Source organism: Daktulosphaira vitifoliae, unplaced genomic scaffold (assembly GCF_025091365.1).
Source record: "Daktulosphaira vitifoliae isolate Bord-2020 unplaced genomic scaffold, ASM2509136v1 Scaffold_3, whole genome shotgun sequence".
Lineage (NCBI taxonomy): Eukaryota > Metazoa > Arthropoda > Insecta > Hemiptera > Phylloxeridae > Daktulosphaira > Daktulosphaira vitifoliae.
The window spans coordinates 13,147,939-13,170,962 of record NW_026099574.1 but is presented as its reverse complement, the minus strand read 5'-3'; the positions used below and the strand labels follow the sequence as shown (position 1 = coordinate 13,170,962).

At 26.7% G+C, this 23,024-nt stretch overlaps 2 protein-coding genes and 1 long non-coding RNA gene across 3 annotated transcripts in view; 1 reads left to right on the top strand and 2 right to left on the bottom strand.

Moving 5' to 3' along the window:
- LOC126902749 (uncharacterized) overlaps positions 1–2,195 on the bottom strand; it is a 7,650-nt gene extending 5,455 nt beyond the window's left edge. The window contains exon 1 of the mRNA XM_050680348.1: positions 1,984–2,195. Within this exon, the coding sequence (XP_050536305.1) occupies positions 1,984–2,060 (77 nt within the window). The 5' untranslated portion in view covers positions 2,061–2,195. The remainder of the gene's footprint in view (positions 1–1,983) is intronic.
- Positions 1–14,190, top strand: part of LOC126902769 (uncharacterized) — a 16,008-nt gene extending 1,818 nt beyond the window's left edge. Inside the window, exons 2-3 of the long non-coding RNA XR_007703317.1 lie at positions 2,222–2,292; positions 13,736–14,190. This is a non-coding gene — a long non-coding RNA (uncharacterized LOC126902769). The remainder of the gene's footprint in view (positions 1–2,221; positions 2,293–13,735) is intronic.
- LOC126902747 (uncharacterized) lies at positions 4,924–22,872 on the bottom strand. The gene is made up of 4 exons (XM_050680346.1): positions 22,674–22,872; positions 20,369–20,552; positions 5,612–5,828; positions 4,924–5,476 (listed from the first exon to the last, which is right to left on the bottom strand). The coding sequence occupies exons 1-4, from the start codon at positions 22,751–22,753 to the stop codon at positions 5,121–5,123; spliced, it is 837 nt and encodes a 278-aa protein (XP_050536303.1). The 5' UTR covers positions 22,754–22,872; the 3' UTR covers positions 4,924–5,120.
- Positions 22,873–23,024: the final 152 nt, after the last annotated feature.

Below are 23,024 nucleotides of genomic sequence, written 5' to 3'. Positions count from 1 at the left end.
ATAACTTTTTCAAAAATGAACATATCAATATAATTTTTTTTTATATAGATTGCTTGATGTCTTTACTTATCATTTGGTATATTTTTTGTAAATCTGACACTTAACCTGCCCACAGGGGGGGATTTAAAATGACAACTTTTTCACAACAAATTTACTTTTTCAGCATAACTTTTGAAAATGTTCCAAAAGGTCTGACACTTTTATAGATATCTTAAATTAAAGCTAATGTAATGTACTTAAATTTGAAAAAAAAAAAATTTAACCCCTGGACTTGTCTTGACGGCGAAAATGGCTACCGAATACTATTTTCGTGTGAAAATTCTCGATTTTATTATTTATATTATATTTAACTTTATAATGCTATAACTTATTGAAAAGTTTATGGATCCACACAATTTTTTTATGAGAAATAATATTTTTTAATAAACCCTTTTTCATTCGACATACTTTATCTTAATCGAGATATTAATAAGGAACCAGCAGATCAAGTAGCTTTTGGAATAAAACACCAATTTTTTTAAAATTAAACACTATCTAAAGATTTGCATCAAAGCGTTTATTTTTGATAGTGATTTTAATCACTGTCAGATATCATTATACTTGATCCAACTATGCCACGTCACCACTGTGCCGCGACCCCCCTGTGCTGGTTTTTTTTTGAATAATTGAGATTTTTCCAAGAGAAAAAAATTATTTATTATTATTTATTATTATTCCTTCTTATTGTAGTTTTTGACTTACTGAGGTTTTATTTATATGGGATATACTGAATTTTTATGATTACCACGTTTTTTAATTTTAATATGTTTCAAATTGATTTAAATAGAATTTTATTTCATACATTTTTTGTATAGCCAATTTTTTTTGTTATACTTTTAAAAAGAATAAAAAATTTCCGTGAAAATTTTATCAATTATATTGAAGAAAATTTTCTTTTTTTTTTAATATACAAATAATAAAAAACCCAGCACAGGGGGGTCAGGGCACAGTGGTGACGTGGCATAGTTGGATCAAGTATAATGATATCTGACAGTGATTAAAATCACTATCAAAAATAAACGCTTCGATGCAAATCTTTAGATAGTGTTTAATTTTAAAAAAATTGGTGTTTTATTCCAAAAGCTACTTGATCTGCTGGTTCCTTATTAATATCTCGATTAAGATAAAGTATGTCGAATGAAAAAGGGTTTATTAAAAAATATTATTTCTCATAAAAAAATTGTGTGGATCCATAAACTTTCAATAAGTTATAGCATTATAAAGTTAAATATAATATAAATAATAAAATCGAGAATTTTCACACGAAAATAGTATTCGGTAGCCATTTTCACCGTGAAGACAAAATAAAGTCCGAAATTTTTTTTTTCAAATTAAAGTACATTACATTAGCTTTAAATTAAGATATAAATAAAAGTGTCAGACCTTCTGGAACACTTTCAAAAGTTAAGTTGAAAAAGTTAATTTTTTGTGAAAAGTTGTCATTTTAAATCCCCCCCTGTGGGCAGAAAAAAGGTCAAATTTACAAAAAAAATATACAAAATGATAGGTAAAGACATCAAGCATTTATAAAAAAAAAATTATATTTTTATGTTATTATATTTTTATATTTTTATTTTTGAAAAAGTTACGGCAGTTTTTAGTAAAAAAATTTAAAAAATTTCGAAAATTAGCGTTTTTTAAATTTGTAATTTTTTTGGAGGTTTCCCCCATTTACGGGGAATGAGGGAAATTTTTTCAATTTGGAAGGGTAATGTCTTCCACTAGATACGATTTGTGATCTTTTGACGTATCGTTGAAAGAAATCGGTTCGGTGAGAGCTGAGAAAAAGTGGTAACATACACACACAAAAAAAAGTAAAATTAAAGTAAAAAACATCTTAGTAAAATTAATACCTTCNCAGAAAAAAAAAAAATAAACACATCATGGTAAAATTAATACCTTCTCAGCTTCACATCGAAGCTAAAAATACGAATTAATACTCACTCAATTTTAAGATTTCTAGAAGTTCCATAGCATGTATCAAATACTATTAATAATGTTAATAAAACCATTTGAGTCATTTTTTATCGTAAGCTGCACAAATTGATAATTTTTTTTATTAAAGAGCAATTTCAGCACATAAGTGTAATTTTTATTTAAAAAATTTAAATTTTTAACTATTTCATAATTTATACATTTACTACAATTACTTATGTTACCTTTTGTTTTTATATATTTATAGCATAGTTAAATAGAGAAGCGACAAATTTAATATAGTCACTACCAATATTTGTACAAAAAACATTAAAATCAGTAAATAACTTAGTATTGTTATTTTATCTTCGATGCGAAGCTCAGATGACATTAATTTTACCATGATGAGTTTATTTATTTATTTAGTTTTTTAATTATAAATTTTAAATTATATTAAGTTATAAATTTATTTTTCGTTAATAAAAGTTTAACATTAATTTCACCCTGGATTCGCTCTATTTTTATATTAACGATTTTAAAAATGATTTCATTAATTCACTTTTATGATATTTCAATTTATTTTAAAAAAACATTGGTTAAAAGAGAATGATAAACTCAATATTTGATTGAAAATTTTAATACATAAAATTGTATAATATAAAATATAGTTAACTACATTGTGTATTATAATTTTAAAATTATTCATTGAAGATAATGCGTTGTTAGGATAACGTGTTTAATTTTGATCTAAATTTTTAAAAATTATTTAATAATAGTTGAAAAAAAATGAATATTTTATGTGTACTTTTAATTTTCATCTACATTGACGCGGCCTGGGTATTACCATCGGCTGATTTTGATACCACTCGAATCAAGATCGTAATACACCGGCCGTGCTGTGCTTCCTAAACTACACATTAACAAAACCCGAGATGTCTTAACGCTTATAGAAAACCGTTGACGTTAACATAAATATGAGTTGCACGGCCGCCACAAGTCTTCGATTAACATTAACCCGGTAATTTATTACACTCGTGTATTATTTAAGCGTAGTATAAGTTGTTTTCTGAAGACTAGTGTTTATTTCTTTTCGATTATTATAATAATAAGATTAATAAAATTATATCTGTAATAAAATAACACTAATATTAATTTAATTTTACTTGTAGCTTCGATGCGAAGATGAGAAAGTATTAATTTTACTATGATGTCTTTTTTTTTATTTTTGTGTCTGTTACCCACTTTCTCACAGATCTCATTGGACTGATTTCTTACAACAATACGTCAAAAGATCACAAATCGTATCTAGTCGAAGACATTATCCTCAAAAATTGAAAAAATTTCCCTCGTTGGGGGAAATATCCAAAAAAATTACAAATTTAAAAATCGGTAAATTTCGTCATTTTATTAATTTTTTTTTCTTAAAACTTCCATAACTTTTTCAAAAATAAACAAATCAACATATTTTTTTTTTATGCTAACACATTAGATATTTACCTTTTATTTGATATCATTTTTTTTGAAAATCTAACACTTATTCTGCTCACAAAGGGGATTCGTATGAAGACAACACTCAAAAATATTAAAGATTTCCCTAGTTCCCTGTAAATGAGGAAAATCTACAAAAAAAATTCCAAATATAAAAATAGCTTATTTCCAACATTTTTTAAATTTTAGCTTCGATGGAAAGCTGAGAAGGTATTGGTTTTACTAAGATGTGTTTTTTTTTTTTTTATTAATTTCTTTTTTTTTGTGTCTGTTACCACTTTTTCTCAGCTCTCACCGAACCGAATTCTTTCAATGATACGTCAAAATATCACAAATCGTATCCAGATCTATTACGATAAAAATGCAAAAAATCGAATTTTTTTGATAAATGTACTGCAAATAGTAATTATAAAATTTCCTGATTGCATATCTAAACAATTTCATTTTTTTTATTTAAAACTTTCACTTTAAAGGACAATAAAAAGTAGATTCAAAATTATTACTTTTAACATATTAAAAATCAAATCAATAATAATTTTAAAACAATTAATTTGAAAAATTATATAATATATAATTAAAAGAATTACTAATTTGGGTATAATTAAGGAACTAGAAGTTGATGTTGCTTTTGTAATTATTCATTAATTTTTTAAAATTAAACACTATCTACAGATTTGCATCGAAGCGTTACTTATGATAGTGATTTTAATCACTGTCGGATTAAATCTATACTGGACCCAACTATTGAACGTCCCCCCCACTATGTCGCGACCCCACTGTGCTATGTTTTTTTTCTCAATTAGACTACCGAGGCGAAAAGTTGTCTTGTGTGTATATGTTCATGTTTTTAAAAGTAAAAAAAACACGTTTCTGGTTTTTTTTTTTGCTGCTAATTTTTTTTTGTACACTATTTTTTTTTCTATAAAATAAAACGTCGAAATATTCATGATAGTATGAGGCGCGAACTATAGCCGGTGGTGGACCGGCACTCCTCAAGAAATCAACAAACAACTACAACTACAAGTACAACATAAAACTCCCCTTTTGTACCTCCTTTATTAATGTTGTATATAGCACATCTTTTTTCCCCTTTTTTTTTTTCTCTTTTTTATGAATACATATAAATAATTTAAAAAAATTTCTGATATTATACATGGGCCCTTGTTTTTTTACTTAATTGATTTTCCCTTATTTTATTAATATTTGTTTTTAATTAACTTAAAACCTAGTAACTCCGTCAACGACAACTATTCTCGTTTGGCTCAGTTATTAGGTCAATGTCTAGTGTTCACCTGGGCAGTGAGTAAATATTAGGCCCTCTGATTTGGCTGAAACCTTACAAATTCAAAATAAATGTTTGTGTGTTCATAGAAAATACTGTATGAATAACAATATATATACTTCTGCATATATTATTAATATGCTATTAGAATTACTCAGAGCCAATTATTAGCTAATAATTTATACACCCATATAAATAAAAATCAAGAACAATTTCATACGTGTTGCAAACAATTTTTTTTTAAGAGTTATTAAGATATAAATTGTGAACTTTAAATAAAAATCGTAAAAATATTATTAATGATACAGACAAGTTTTTATAAAGATTATTTTAGTTATAACTTATATTTATTTTAACAGCATAATAATTCAAAAATAAGAAAGAAGTTTTTGAACGTTTAGTTATCTTTCTTTTCAATGCTGACATCCTTTTCTAATACACGTTCCATAAGGTTTCGTAACCATGGGTCCATTTTGTATCTAATAAAACTTTTGTCGCGTTCTTTTTCTTTCTGAAGAAATTGGAAGTAACCATCATGTATCATGAGCTCAAGATTTCTAGGTGTTATATTTTCTTTATATTTTCCCAATGTGCGTGGCCTAGGATATATCGCTGCTACAATTATATAAAATGTTCCATGTTGTTTATTTTTTTTATATATAATTTCATTTGTTTTTGCCACGCCAATTCCTATGTTAATGGCACTTTTCCAAATCATACGTATTGATTTATCACGGCCTTCAACATTCTCATCTGTATAAAATTATGCAACTTAGAAAATAAAATAATAATGTCTATAAATTTAAAATTATTTAGATGTAATTCGATACTCAATAAACGATGATTTATCATTTAATTTCCATAAAATTCTTATACAGGTTTACTTACTTTTAAACATTTCCTCATCATTCGCTTCAAAATCAAAAGGTTTATCGCCTTTATCAAAATTGCTGTACAATTCAATAGGTACTCTTTTTCCTACGTCTTCATTTTCATCAACATCACGACATGATTTCAAAAGTCCAAAAACTTTATTGAAGTTACTTACTTCAAAACTTCCTGTCCTGGCTATGTAATTTGCATATGACTGTGCAATGTTATCCAACTGCAGATCACATTATTGTTATTGAAAACGTTACTATACTAATAATGTAAATTATAGCTTTAAAATAAAATTTTGCAGATCTTTTAATTAAGTGTTCATAAATATATAAAATACAATAAAATATATGACCAGTATTTAGGAATTTATTAATTTTTTTTTTACCTAGGTGATAGAGAGAAGCCGGGAAATATCAAAAGATAAAAATAACAAAACCCACACTTCACCTTTAACAATTTTTTTAAATTGGTAATAACTTCATACATAACTAACATTTCAATAACATAATTTTTATTGACTAATTATTTTCTTAATTAGGGAAATATCTATTTTATAAGTTCATTAAGTATTTATGATGCCATTTGAAGTATTAAAATTGATACCCTTATTATGTATAAGGTAGAGACGTCATTTCAAAGTTTACTAGAGTGAAACAAATATTGACGCGCTCAATTCGTTCGGTACATTTACTAATAACTCAATTCTATTACACTTAACATAAAAATAATCATGATAGATTTTTCCTAAAATAAAATAGGCTATATTAAATAAATAATTTTCAATGAAGTTATTTTTTGATTCAATCTTTAAAATACAAACATTTATATACAATGTATATGGTTTTTAGATGTGTATATATATTATATATACTTTAGGGTGGATCAAAAAAAGTCGATCTTCGAATATTAATGAGAACCATTTTAAATTTATTTTATATATTTTATAATAGGCATTTTGTGAAAATGTTGCATTATTAAGTGATCGATAATAAAAGAATCAACCTGTGGACCTCTAACTGTATTACGTTTTATTAAAGTAAAAGCAGAAACAAAGTTTACTACATTACACAAGTGCACATTAACGTTTTGCATATAGTGACGAACATGGCCCGCCCCAAAACTCCGCACCTAAAACTTCATATTAGCATCCCGTGCTCACACACTTAAAAATCTTTTTCTTTGAATGAAATCAAGTACAAAATACTTTTAAAGTATTAATAATGATAATAAAAATAGCCTTGTATTTAAAGTAATAAACAAATTATACATAGATTAAGTAAAGTATTGGTAAAAAATAAAAGGTCAAAAAATGTACATGTGTTAATAGTATCGGCTCGTGGGTGCTGGTGGTGGGGTGCGTTTTTAGATGTGTATATATATTATATATACTTTAGGGTGGATCAAAAAAAGTCGATCTTCGAATATTAATGAGAACCATTTTAAATTTATTTTATATATTTTATAATAGGCATTTTGTGAAAATGTTGCATTATTAAGTGATCGATAATAAAAGAATCAACCTGTGGACCTCTAACTGTATTACGTTTTATTAAAGTAAAAGCAGAAACAAAGTTTACTACATTACACAAGTGCACATTAACGTTTTGCATATAGTGACGAACATGGCCCGCCCCAAAACTCCGCACCTAAAACTTCATATTAGCATCCCGTGCTCACACACTTAAAAATCTTTTTCTTTGAATGAAATCAAGTACAAAATACTTTTAAAGTATTAATAATGATAATAAAAATAGCCTTGTATTTAAAGTAATAAACAAATTATACATAGATTAAGTAAAGTATTGGTAAAAAATAAAAGGTCAAAAAATGTACATGTGTTAATAGTATCGGCTCGTGGGTGCTGGTGGTGGGGTGCGTTTTTAGATGTGTATATATATTATATATACTTTAGGGTGGATCAAAAAAAGTCGATCTTCGAATATTAATGAGAACCATTTTAAATTTATTTTATATATTTTATAATAAGCATTTTGTGAAAATTTGAGATTTTTAAAAAAATTTTACTGGTGGCTCAACTTATTTTTAGTATTTTGACCAAAAATACCCCAAAAAACAAAAACTGGCCTCTGTTATACAATTTTTGGTTAAATATTATGATTAGTTTTTTGAGCATTCCTTAATTTTTCACTGACATATATGCTAATATCAAAAATGCTATGATCAACCAAGGCCTTTGTTTCTGTATTAGAAGTTTGAAAATCGCTAGTGGTAAGTTTAGAATTTTTAGGATTGGATTCAGATGAATCTGATTTTTTAAAATAATCATTTATACGTTTCATAATTAAAAAAATATATAACTATAAAAACAAATAACAAAATACAAAAGACGAAATACACCAGTTTATATTAACTGATTGCCGATAAGTTTTTGTGGAATTTTGGTTTGATAATAATAGGTTACATATTCTTGCAATGAACCATTGTCATAAACGCAAACACGTTTTTGTCAATGTATACAATCATAGTCGTTTGTTATATTTTATTAATCAATAATTATAGACCTTATACCACGGCTTCAATATAACATAATGATTTGTTATCTGCTGCAAAGCAGACCCAGTTTAGACTATTATACTACAGAAATAAATAGTGTTTACTGTAAAATATAGCTTGATAAAAGCTAAAATTACCTACCCAATTTTTCACTTTAAAATGCTCAAGGTGGGGTCCGGACCCGGGGAACCCCCCTTAGATGCGCCACTGGTTAGAATAAGTAGTTTTATCTCTAAAGAGATAAAACTGCATATTAGGTAATAGGTATTATTATTATTATTATGATTATAACCCTTAAGTGTAACAATATTAAAAAAAAAAAACGGTAGCACAGTGGGGTCGAGGCACAGTGTGGACGAGGCATAGATGGGACAATATATATAGATGATATCTGACAGTGATTAAAATCACTATCATAAGAAACGCTTCGATGCAAATCTGTAGATAGTGTTTCCTTTAGAGAAATTGGTGAAATATTTTAAAAGCAACATGAACTCTTATTTCTTTAATTATATCCTGATTAGTAGTTCTTTGATTTTAAAATATAATATATGAATAAATACTAATTATAGTTTTTAAATTTAGTATGAAATTGTGAGGCCAGCTATGATGTATGGTTAATAGTGTTGGGCGGTTGATAAGAAAGTAGAGCAGAGAATAAGTGTAGCAGAGATGAGAATGCTTAGTTGGATGAGTGGAGTGACTAGAGAAGATAGGATAAGGAACGAGCATATAAGAGGAAGTATAGGTGTTGCGTCAATCGTGGATAAGATGACAGAAAATAGACTTAGATTGTTTAGTCATGGTATGAGGAAAGAAGAATCGAAAGCTGTAAGAACAGTTATAGAAATGAATGTTGAAGGAAGAAGAGATAGAGGAAGACCAAAAAAGAGATGGAGGGATGCTATTGAATGCGATTTGAGGACAGCTGATGTGAGCGTAGAAGATGTGGGAGATCGTGTCAAGTGGAATCTTAGGATAAGGGTGCCCGACCCCAAGTAGTTGGGATTAAGGCAAAGAAAAAGAAAAATATTACCAGATATTCCGGTGGCAATTGACATAATATGATTGTTATTTCGGAATGTACAATTTAGCGTTTAGTTGGGTTTAAATAATATAGCGTCAAATCAATTACCTACTCTATCGGTTGTATCTCAATATACACTACACTTTAATGATACAATAAATAAATAAACTCACACATACACACATATGCATTTATAACATTGTGTCTAATGTAAGTATAACATGATAAAAAGTAACCGTAAAATGAAAAAAATGGAATATAAATTTTATTACTCATATTAAATGTAATGTAACTCGAAAAATATTTGTTTAAATGAAAAAATATAAGATTATATTTTTATTTATAATTGTCTTTTAAACAACTTTTGTGCGAAACTTTTTTTTGTAAGTTAAATATTTTTTTTTGAGAAAATTAAGAAAGCTCATATTTTTGAACTTTTGCGAGGATTTAAAAAAAAAGCTCAATTCCAATCTTGAGGACTATTAGTATGTCATTATACATATTTTAATTCAACTTTTAAAAAAACAAAATTTTTTCCGCAATTTTTCCTTTGTTGACTGGCCTAGATGTCAATTTTAAACTTGTAATTGAGCTAAAAGTTATGGTAATATATTCAATTTATTTTACTATAAACTTTCATAAATCTTTATCAAAAATTTTTCATCAACTTTAAAGAACCAAAAAAATAGGTTAAAATTGAAAATTTGGACTGATTATTTTTAACATATTAAAAATCAAATCAGTAATAATTTGAAAACAAATTTTTTTTTCTTTTAATTATTATTTTATATATATAATTAGTAATAATATAAAAAATTAGAAGTGATAGAAATAGTCTACTTGCAGATTTGAAAACAACGCGAAAAGTTGATTTAGAAAAGTATATTTTTGCTTCTGATGAAAGTTCCTTGTAGTCCAGTGCATTTTTTTATAGTAACAAACAGTTTTTATTGAAAATTATTGTATCAAGCCCTTTAAATTTTTATACACGTAAAAGTAAAGCAAAATATAACTTCTTTATTATTTTTATAATTTCTCCGTTTAAATTACAATATTAAATATCAATTTCATACTAAATTTAATAATTATAATTAGTATATATTCAAATATTATATTTTAAAATCAAAGAACTACTAATCATGATATAATTAAAGAAATAAGAGTTGATGTTGCTTTTGGAATAATCCACCAATTGCCTAATTAAAACAAAAAAAAAAAAAGTTTGTTGGGAATTTTTTCTGCTATTCTGCAAAATTACTCCTTCGTTGACTAGAATGAATCATTAAATAGAAAATTTTATGAGAATTAAAACAATGTTATTTTTAAGATTAATATGCAGTCAGAAAGTTTTATAATTATTATTTATTGTAAATTTATCAGAAAAACTCATTATTTTTTGCATTTTTATCGTAATAGAACACTTAAATAGAAATCATAGTAATCATTTCTAAGTAATTTTTGATATTTAAAAAGATTCTACTATTGAAATATCCAGAACTGAATTAATTTTAATGATTTACTTTAACTAAAAAAAAAAAAGTTAATATTTTGAATCCCTCTTGTGGGCAGGTAAAGGGTTAGATTTATAAAAAAAACCAAATGATAGATAAAGACATGCATCTAAATAAAAAAAAATATACTGATTTGGTCATTTTTGATAAAGTTATAACAATTAACAAAGTTATAAGTTTTTTACACTGGACTACAAGGAACTTCCATCAGAAACAAAAATATACTATTCTAAATCAACTTTTCGCGATGTTTCCAAATGTGAAATTAGACTTTTTCTATAACTTCTAAGTTTTAATATTATTAAAAAATAGTTTTTACATATAAAAAAAAATAATTAAGAACAAAAAAAATTGTTTTAAATTAATACTGATTTGATATAATATTTAATATTAATTTGATTATTAATAAGTTAAAAATAAGGAAAATGACATATTTAACCAATTTTGTTAATCGTTTAAAGTTGATTGTTGTAAATGTTTATAAAAAAAAAAAAAAATTTATTTTACCATAACTTTTAGCTCAATTGGTAAGTTTGACATTGACATAATTAAATAGAAAATTTTATGACAATTAAAAAAATTGTATCGTTAAGATCAATATGCAGTCAGAAAGTTTTATAATTACTATTTATTGTAAATTTATCAGAAAAGCTCAATATTTTTTTGCATTTTTATGGTAATACATAACTTAAATAGGAGTAATAGTGTTAATTTCCTAGTAACTTTTGTTGTTTGAAAAGATTCTACAATTAAAATATAGAGAACTTAATTAATTTTAGTGATTTCCTTTAACTAAATGAACCAATCAAAACAAAGTTGTTAAAAAGATCAACTCAATAGCGTACTATAAAATTTGATTATAATTGTAAAAATCCATTATTAATTCAGGAGAAACTAGCAATCATTTTTTTTAGAAATGATTTATATAGCAACATGTTACCAAAATTTTTTGAATATTATGGTCTAGTAGTAGCACACACAAATACAGTAAAAAAATTATTAAATTACAAAGTAAAATGTTTAAATTTTGTAGTTGAAACCTATCATATCAAACTTCATTCGTCAATAAATATTTTGAAAACATTAGAAATTAATGATTTTAATTGTCTTTATGGAGACGATGTAATAACTAACTGTTTAATTGATAAATTAGAATTTTTTTTTCAATTTTTGAGAGTAATATCTTCAACTAGATACGAATTGTAGTAATTTGACGTATTGTTGAAAAAAGTAGGTCAAGTTAGAGCAGAGAAAATAAATGATAGTCACAAAAAAATATCTTCTCGGCTTTGCATCGAAGCGAAAACTTAAAATATAGTAAAATAATTTTAATACGAATAAGAAATTTCTTCTTGCAAGGGGCGACTAAAGTGATGGGATCCTTGATCTTTATTGAAGTTATTGAATCTAAATGTGATAAAAATCAAACGAGTTAAAATTTATACTAACTTAAAAAGAATTAAGAAAAAATGCAAAAAATTCATTGCCATATGCGGGTTGGAACCTCGTACCCCAAGCGTGTNGGCAAAAAATTCATTGTTATACGCGGGTTGGAACCTCGTACCCCAAGCGTGTAAAACATAAATTTTACCAACGCGGCAACCGTACGTTGCTTCCGGCGGTTGAAAAATCGGCTATTTAAGCTAGTTCAAATTTCAAAGTTATTTTTCTCGACTTAAAAGAAGCAAACAAATTTAAATAAGTTTAACTTTCTATGCTATATTAATTTTTTATTTATATAATATTTATGAAAATCTGTACTCCCCTTGTCAGGTATTTTAAAATAAAATAAAATACAAAACCCAGAATTTTAACACAAAAATAGCATATTTTTGCATACGGTAGTCATTTTTACCATGAAGACAAATCCAGAGGTCAAATTTTTTTTTTTCACATTAAAGTATATTACATAAGCTTTAATTTAAGATATATATAAATGTGTCAGTCTTTCCGGAACATTTTCAAAAGTTAAGTTGAAAAAGTTCTACTTTCTATACGCATTTTAAAAGGTTTGCACCCCCCCTGTATAAAGGGAAATGGTCCGATTTTAAAAAAAAGTATGGCCAATGAAAGAGGTTTATATAAAGTATTTATTGTTAAAAAATAGAATTGATTCATGCATTTTTTAAAAAGTTATAGCATCATAATGTTAAAAAATGTAAAATATAATATCAAGAATTTTTTCACAAAAATAGCATATTTTTGCATACGGTAGTCATTTTCACCATGAAGACAAGTCCAGAGGTCAAATTTTTTTTTTTCAAATTAAAGTATATTACATTAGCTTTAATTTAAGGTATATATAAAATTGTCAGTCTTTCCGGAAAATTTTTAAAAGTTAAGTTGAAAAAGTTAATTTTTTGTAAAAAAGTTACCATTTTGAAACCCCATCCTTTAGGCTGTTAAAGGGTCAAATGTTCACAAAAATATATAAAATGATAGGTAATTATCTAAGGTATCTATAAAAAAAAAAATTATATTGATTCGGTCATTTTTAAAAAAGTTATGGCAATTTTAAGTAAAAAAAATTGAAAAAATATCGAAAATTAGCGATTTTTAAATTTGTAATTTTTTGGGGGATTTCCCCCGTTTACGGGGAACGAGGGAATTTTTTTCAATTTTTGAGGGTAATGTCTTCGATTAGATACGATTTGTGATCTTTTGACATATTGTTCATCAAAATCGGTCCAGCGAGAGCTGAGATTGAGCGTTCACAGACACAAAAAAAAAAATAAATAAAAATAAAAAAACACATCATAGGAAAATTAATACCTTCTCAGCTTCGCATCGAAGCTAAAAACTAAAAAAACACGCTTTTAAAGCACATCGAACTAAAAAGTTAAAAATAATTTTAAAATAATTATGAACAAAAAATACTAGTATTATTGTGATAAAAGCGTCGGGCGCTCAATATACGAAAAATATGGTACAAAGCACCCACGCTTTTATCATAATAATACTAGAACTTTTCGTTCATTATTGTTTTAAGTTAATTTTAAAAATTATTTTCAACTTTTTAGTTCGATGTGCTCTAAAAGCGTGTTTTTTAGTTTTTTTAAACTATATTTTTTTTTTTAGTTTCAAGTTATGATAGTTGTTATGGTTGTAACGGGTAACGAGAAATGAGGGTTCGATTCCGGAGAGGGAGTCTGAGAAACGGCTACCACATCCAAGGAAAGCAGCAGGCGCGTAAATTACCCACTCCCGGAACATGGAGGTAGTGACGAAAAATGACGATACTGGATTCATCCTTTGTAATCGGAATGAATGAGTTCTATATCTCTAAATAAGAATAAAGTGTGTTAATATATATTTTTAATAGTAATTAGAATATATATATATATATATATATATACATGTAAAGCGACTTACGTACGTAAACGTATCATGCACTAGGTACAGCCGTGTTTTGACGACGGGCGGGTCGGACTAACGTTATATCTAAGGTATATTAGGGTGTCCCTTATTTTTAAAATTTTGGAATTTCTTTGGGCTTACCCCCCAAATTTGTGTGTATACATATATAAAGTGGCTACCAAAAATTTCAGGCCGATCAGATAAGTTTAACCCGTGCCGTCTTGGTGTTGTAAATTGGCAAAAAAGGGTAGTTTTTTAGTTTTTAGAAATTAACTCGTAAATTAGCGTTTTCACAAAAAAAATTATAGAAATTAAATTGTTAATCTAATTGTTTTGTATAAATTAAGTTCTAACAGTTTTTCTTCTAAATCCATTAGTTTTACAGAAAAATGTCAAAATACGTAATATTTCGTAAAATTGTCGAAATTGGTATATTTACAAATATTTCATCATATCTGACGAACTATAAGTGATACGACCTATTATTTCATACAAAATTTTTTTTTAATTAAATTTTACAAAATAAAAGTAATAAGTAAAAATTTCATTGAACCGATCGTTTTATTGCTATAGCTGATCACTTATTATAAATAAGTGTTCAGTACATAGATAACGTAATGCTATGTAAATTGAACGGGCTATCTCAATAAAAAAAAAATTTTAAGTTGTCCTTCTATATATGTCACTATGCATTGGGATGGAAAGATTTTACCCATTTTAAATGTAAGAGACTCGTGCATTAGTTACCAATTGTGATATCTAGTGAAAATCTAGATTATTAATTAACATACCGAAACTGATAAAGTCGACGGGATATGATCAAGCTAATGCTGTTTATTGTACATTAGACTGTTATGTTGTGATAATACTGCATCTAATGCCGACCATACACGATACGGTCTACCGGAGAGGTCTACCTGCGCGGGTATGTCTGTGCAGGTAGACCGTATCGTGTATGGCCGGCATAATATAGGACGTTTAAAAGATTGGTGTCCTTTTTTGCTCTAAAAAATTTGAGAAAGATTTATTGTTTTTACCAACACCCTCACATCTATGAACTGATTTTACGCGGTGTTTTCAAAACAAAACTACTTCAGATAACATCATGATATTCATATGTTTAAAAACTTTTAAAAAATTGGAATAACATTATTTTTCTAATACAACCTATGGAATGGATGATGTTAATTGTTGCTTTGCACTTGAAAATTTTCGAAATGATATTTTCCAGTTTTCTCGGGAAATGTTGTGAATCGGATATTTTAGAGACGATTATAAATAATTGCTAATTGTTATCTATAATTTTTTTAAATGGTGACTTAGAATAAAAAATAAAAATTCACTCTCCTGGAGCCATGCACTAAGCTTGTTGGGTGAGCAAAACAATATATTGCTTAGATTTATTTAAAAAAATTAATACAAATATTGTTGATATCTATCTATTCATGAGTAATTAATTATTTTTTTTTTTTTTAAAACTGTAACTTCTTTTTTGTCGAAGAGCAGAATGTAATTTTTTTAACGATTCTATATCAATACTAATGATTTATATTTACAAGGAAAAAAATTGTATGCTCACTTAAAGTACTAAATGACTCGGCTGAGAGAGCATACTGGAAGATTTTCATGGTATTTTATCAGTAAACGATTAAAAAGCCGTGTTACTTTTATGCTGTGTCCAAGAGCATAGATAATTATATCTTAATTTCAAAAAAGAATCATTAAAATCTAATTCTTATATATATATTTTTGTTATAATTTAGAAATTATTTTTTTTTTTTTTTTTTTTTAGCTTTCAATACAGAAGTATTATTATAGCTAAACGATTAAGAGAAATTATTTTGAAATTAACATTTTATATTTTATGTAGCATTTTTTTTTTAATTTATACAATAATATTGATAAATAAGGCTTACTTTGTGTAGAGTATACCTTATTCATAATATACCAGATAAAAACTAACAGAATCTAGCAATAAAACTCGTATATTTAGTAAAAATCGTAATATGATCGAGCTATCTCAGCTACAGCAATAAAACGATCGGTTCAATGAAATTTTTACTTATTACTTTTATTTTGTAAAATTTAATTTTAAACAAATTTTGTATGAAATAATAGGTCGTATCACTTATAGTTCGACAATTTTACGAAATATTACGTATTTTGACATTTTTTCAACCCTAAGTCGGCACGGGTTAAACTTATCTGATCGGCCTGAAATTTTTTGTAGCCACTTTTTAAATGTATACACACAAATTTGGGGAGTAAGCCCGAAGAAATTCCAAAATTTTAAAAATAAGGGACACTAATATTTATATATACAAATAATGCGACTTAAGTACGTAAACGTATCATGCACTAGGTATAACCGTATTTTGTGGGCGGGCGGGTCGGACTAACGTTATACCTAAAGTATAAACGGCGGTAGGAATATATACGTAAGCCGAATGGCACGCGGATGGTATTGGTCAGTCAAAATAAAAATTTGTTTATATATATATAATATTGATGATAAGCACGCGTGTACGGGTACGATAACTAAAAATAAATTTTTATAGGAATAGTGTGCCGTCGTGTGGTGAGCGAGGCGTGGGGAGGGGTGAATGTCTAGTCTCAAGGCCATAGATGACGGGATACGCGATAACGCGTGGCGTTTGAAGAGTTACATACATACATACATACATACATACATACATACAGGTGAAACTAATATAAGCGTGTTAAAAAAGCCAGTACAGGGGGGTCGCGGCACAGTGGTGACGTGGCATAGTCGAATCAAGTATAATGATATCTGACAGTGATTAAAATTACTATAAAAAAAAACGCTTCGATGCAAATCTTTAGATAGTATTTAATTTTAAAAAATTGGTAGATTATTCCAAAAGTTAAATGATCAGCTATTTCCTTATTTATATTCTGATTAAGATAAAGTATGTCGAATGAAAAAGAGATTATTAAAAAATATCATTTCTCATAAAAAAGTTGTATTGATCCATACATTATATATAATATTGATGACAAGTACGTGTGTACGGGTACAATAACTAAAAATACATTTTTATAGGAATAGTGTTGTCGTCATGTGGAGAGAGTGGCGTGGGGAGGGGTGAATGCGTTATGACAGTCTAGTCTAGACGACGGAATATGCGATAACGCGTGGCGTTTGGAGAGTTACAAACATACATACATACATACATACAGGTGAAACTAATATAAGCGTGTTAAAAAAATGTACATGTGTTAATAGTGTTGGCTCGTGGGTGCTGGTGGTGGGGTACGACTTTAAATATAATACCACTAGTTATAGGTATAAAAAATTGTCGAATTAAATATAATTAAATAAATACAATACACATATAACTATTTTAAAGGTCGCAGTAAAAAATAGAAATGAAAATAATAATAGCGATTATATTATTAAAGCAGACGACAATAACGACGAGAGTACACGTAGTTAATTCTAAAAATAAATTACCAATATAGAAATATACTAATATTATACCGTATGAACAACGTTGCCAGTCATCCAAACATTGCTCATATGGGCATGCGTACCCTTATATACTGAGAGAAACAACTTAAATATTCGCACACGATAGGATGTACGCATGTCCCGTCGTCCAAGCCACAAGTCGCCACTGTGTGATTACCTTTTAAAATGGGAGAGATTACTTATCTCTCCCATTAACTATAACTTTTCGGAAAATGTATGGATGAACACAATTTTTCTATGATAAATTATCAATTATTATATATAAAATAATATTTTTTTATAATCCCTTTTTCATTCGGCATACTTTATCTTTATCAGATTATTAATAAGGAACTAGCAGATCATGTAGCTTTTGGAATAATACACCAATTTTTTAAAATTAAACACTTTCTAAAGATTTGCATTGAAGCGTTTTATTTTGATAGTGATTTTAATCACTATGAGATATCATTATACTTGATCCAACTATGCCACGTCAACACTGTGCCGCGACCACTCTGTGCTGGGTTTTTTTAAATTGGTAATAACTTCATACATAATTAACATATCAATAACATAATTGTTATTGACTAATTATTTTATTAATTAGGTCAATATCTATTTTATAAGTTAATTAAATAAGTATGTTGCCATTTGAAGTATTAAAGTTGATACCCTTATCACGACATGATTTCAAAAGGCCAAAAACTTTATTGAAGTTACTTACTTCAAAACTTCCTGTCTTGGCTATATAATTTGCATATGACTGTGCAATGTTATCCAACTGCAGATCACATTATTGTAATTGAAAACCTAACTATACTAATAATGTAAATTATAGCTTAAAAATAAAATTTTGCAGATCTTTTAATTAAGTGTTCATAAATATATAAAATACAATAAAATATAGGACCAGTATTTAGGAATTTATTAATTTTTTTTTACCTAGGTGATAGAGAGAAGCTGGGAAATATCAAATGATAAAAATAACAAAACCCACACTTCACCTTAAACAATTTTTTTAAATTGGTAATAACTTCATACATAATTAACATTTCAATAACATAATTTTTATTGACAAATTATTTTCTTAATTAGGTCAATATCTATTTTATAAGTTCATTAAGTATTTATGATGCCATTTGAAGTATTAAAGTTAATACCCTTATTATGTATAAGGTAGAGACGTCATTTCAAAGTTTACTAGAGTGAAACAAATATTGACGCGCTGAATTCGTTCGGTACATTTACTAATAACTCAATTCTATTACACTTAACATAAAAATAATCATGATAGATTTTTCCTAAAATAAAATAGGCTATATTAAATAAATAATTTTCAATGAAGTTATTTTTTGATTCAATCTTTAAAATACAAACATTTATATACAATGTATATGGTTTTTAGATGTGTATATATATTATATATACTTTAGGGTGGATCAAAAAAAGTCGATCTTCGAATATTAATGAGAACCATTTTAAATTTATTTTATATATTTTATAATAGGCATTTTGTGAAAATGTTGCATTATTAAGTGATCGATAATAAAAGAATCAACCTGTGGACCTCTAACTGTATTACGTTTTATTAAAGTAAAAGCAGAAACAAAGTTTACTACATTACACAAGTGCACATTAACGTTTTGCATATAGTGACGAACATGGCCCGCCCCAAAACTCCGCACCTAAAATTTCATATTAGCACCCCGTGCTCACACACTTAAAAAATTTTTTCTTTGAATGAAATCAAGTACAAAATACTTTTAAAGTATTAATAATGATAATAAAAATAGCCTTCTATATAGAGTAATAAACAAATTATACATAGATAAAGTAAAGTATTGTTAAAAAATAAAAGGTCAAAAAATGTACATGTGTTAATAGTATCGGCTCGTGGGTGCTGGTGGTGGGGTGCGACTTTAAATGTAATATCACCAGTTATAGGTATAAAAAATTGTCGAATTAAATATAATAAAATAAATACAATACACATATAAGTATTTTAAAGGTCGCAGTAAAAAATAGAAATGAAAATAATAATAGCAATTATATTATTAAAGCAGACGACGATAACGACGAGAGTACACGTAGTTAATTCTAAAAATAAATTACCAATATAGTAATATACTAATATTATACCGTAATGACAACGTTGCCAGTCGTCCAAACACTGCTCATATGGGAATGTGTACCCTTATATACTGAGAGAAACAACTTAAATATTCGCACATGATAAATGTATTATAACTATTTTACTATTTAAAAATTTGCATTTTTAATAAAAATGTAGAATTAAGAGTATACATTTAATTGTCTGCTTTTAATTAATTTTAGTAGGGTGTACGTATGTCCCGTCGTCCAAGCCACAAGTCGCCAGTGTGTGATTACCTTTTAAAATGGGAGAGATTACCGACATTTTTTTGTAACAATATCTTAATGCAAAGATATAAAACCCTACAATTTGCTCTCAAACTATAGGGTTTTAAGATAAATAAAATTGACATAAAGATTATCAACATTCTAATGCATAAATATTATACTATTAATAACTGTTGGGTTGATACTTAAATAAAACAAGGTTCTATGACCAGATTTACAGGAATGTATTTGCCTGCTTTCAGAAAGCACAACATTGTTTTAATGGCCCTGCAGAGACATATGTCTTTAGAAATTATATATTATAAAATATTAACTTAATATTAATATTATAGAAATATATGATAAATAAAATTAGCATAGCGATTCTTTATTGTTTTTATGCATATCTATTATACTTTTAATAACTGTTGGGTTGATACTTAAATAAAACAAGGTTCTATGACAAGTTTCCGAATGCTCATAATTCATTACTCATTATAATTAATTAAAAAAATATTTACTTCTATAATTTGTATTAGAGGTTCTACATTATGCCAATTTCTAACATTATTTATTCCCGATAAATACTGTGATTTTATTTTAGAATGCGTGTCTATATCATCTGTCATTCCTTCATAGTGTCCAACATACTGTATGTAATCACCCTTAAAATGATTACTCCATTCATCCCATTCCATACTTAGGCTGTAAAAAAAGTATGTATTTTTAAGTCGTAGAAACTTTTTTTTTAAACTTATATATTAAAAATAAAGATAATTGTCTTCAATATTATTGATAAAAATTATATTGAGATTTAAATTTTTTTTAAGTTAAAGCAAATAAATTTGCAAATATAAATTCCATGATATTATCATGGAATTTAATTCTACTTGAACACATTTTAGCTTCGATGCGAAGCTGAGAAGGTATTGGTTTTACTAAGATGTGTTTTTTTTTTTTTTTTTTTTTTTCTGTTACCACTTTTTCTCAGCTCTCACCGAACGGATTTCTTTCAATGATAAGTCAAAAGATCACAAATCGTATCTAGTCGAAGACATTACCCTTAAAAATTGAAAAAAATTCCCTCGTTCCCCGTAAATGGGGGAAACCTCCAAAAAAATTACAAATTTAAAAATCGCTAATTTTCGAAATTTTTTCAATTTTTTTTACTTAAAAGTGCCATAACTTTTTCAAAAATGAACATATCAATATAATTCTTTTTTATATAGATGCATAATATCATTACCTTTCATTTGGTATATTTTTTTCATAAATTTAACCCTTAATCTGCCCACAAGGGGGGATTTAAAATGACAACTTTTTCACAAAAAATTAATTTTTTTAACTTAAATTTTGAAAATGTTCCGGAAGGTCTGACACTTTTATATATATCTTAAATTAAAGCTAATGTAATATACTTTATTATGAAAAAAAAAAATTTCGGACTTTATCTTATCTTCATGGTGAAAATGGCTACCGAATGCTATTTTTGTGTGAAAATTTTCGATTTTGTATTTTCCATTTTTAACTTTATTATGCTATAACTTTTTGAAAAATGTATGAATCATTACAATTTTTTTATGAGAAGTAGTATTTATATAGATCTTTCATTCGACATACTGTTTTTTTAAATCGGACCATTTCCCTAAATACAGGGGGGATTCAAAACATAAAAATGCATATAGAAAGTAGAACTTTTTCAACGTAACTTTTGAAAGTGTTCCGGAAGGTCTGACACTTTTATATATATCTTAAATTAAAGCTAATGTAATATACTTTATAATGGTAAAAAAAAATTTCGGACTTTATTTTATCTTCATGGTGAAAACAGACATTAAACTTAATAAAAAAAATACGATTTTTGTAAAAAAATTCTTTTTTATATTTTTAACTTTATAATGCTATAACTTCTCATGAAAGATGTATGGATCAATATAATTTTTTTTTATAGATGCATGATGTCTTTACCTATCAGTTGGTATATTTTTTTTATAAATCTGACTTTTTACCTGCCTACAGGGGGGATTCAAAATGACAACTTTTTCACAAAAAATTGACTTTTTCAACTTAAATTTTGAAAGTGTTCCGGAAAGTCTGACACTTTTCTATATATATTAAATTAAAGCTAATGTAATCTACTTTATTATGTAAAAAAAAAATTTCGGACTTTATTTTGTCTTCACGGTGAAAATGGCTACCAAATGCTATTATTGTGTGAAAATTCTCGATTTTATTTTTTACATTTTTAACTTTATAATGCTATAACTTATTGAAAAGTGTATTGATCAATATAATTTTTTCATGGGAAATACTATTTTTAATAATCCCTTTTTCATTCGACATACTTTATCTTAATCGAGATATTAATAAGGAACCAGCAGATCAAGTAGCTTTTGGAATAATACACCAATTTTTTTAAAAATAAACACAATCTAAAGATTTGCATCGAAGCGTTTTTTTTTGATAGTGATTTTAATCACTGTCAGATATCATTATACTTGATCCAACTATGCCACGTCACCACTGTGCCGCGACCCCCCTGTGCTGGGTTTTTTAAAATTAAACACTATCTAAAGATTTGCATCGAAGTTTTTTTTTTTTATAGTGATTTTAATCACTGTCAGATATCATTATACTTGATCCATCTATGCCACGTCACCACTGTGCCGCGACCCCCCTGTGCTGGGTTTTTTTTTTTATATATTAAAATTGAAAAATACGAACAATAACAAAAAAAAATTGGCTAAATAAAAAATGTATGAAATACAATTCTATTTAAATCAATTTGAAACATATTAAAATTAAAAAATACGAATTAATACTCACTCTGTCATAAGATTGCTAGATGTTCCATAGCATGTATTAAATATTGATAGTAATGTTACTATCTTAATAATTTGAATCATTTTTTATCGTGAGCTGTACAAATTGATAATTTTTTCAAATAATAAGCAATTCCAGCACAAAAATTTGATTTTTATTTAAAATATTTAAGGTTTTAACTATTTAATAATTTATGCATTTAATACAATTACTTATGTTACCTTTTTTTTTTTATTTTATATTTATAGCATAGTTAAATAGAAAAGCGAAACATTTATTATAATCACTACTAATATTTGTATAAAAAACATTAAAATCAGTAAATAACTGTGTACTCTTTTTTTTTTTTTTTTT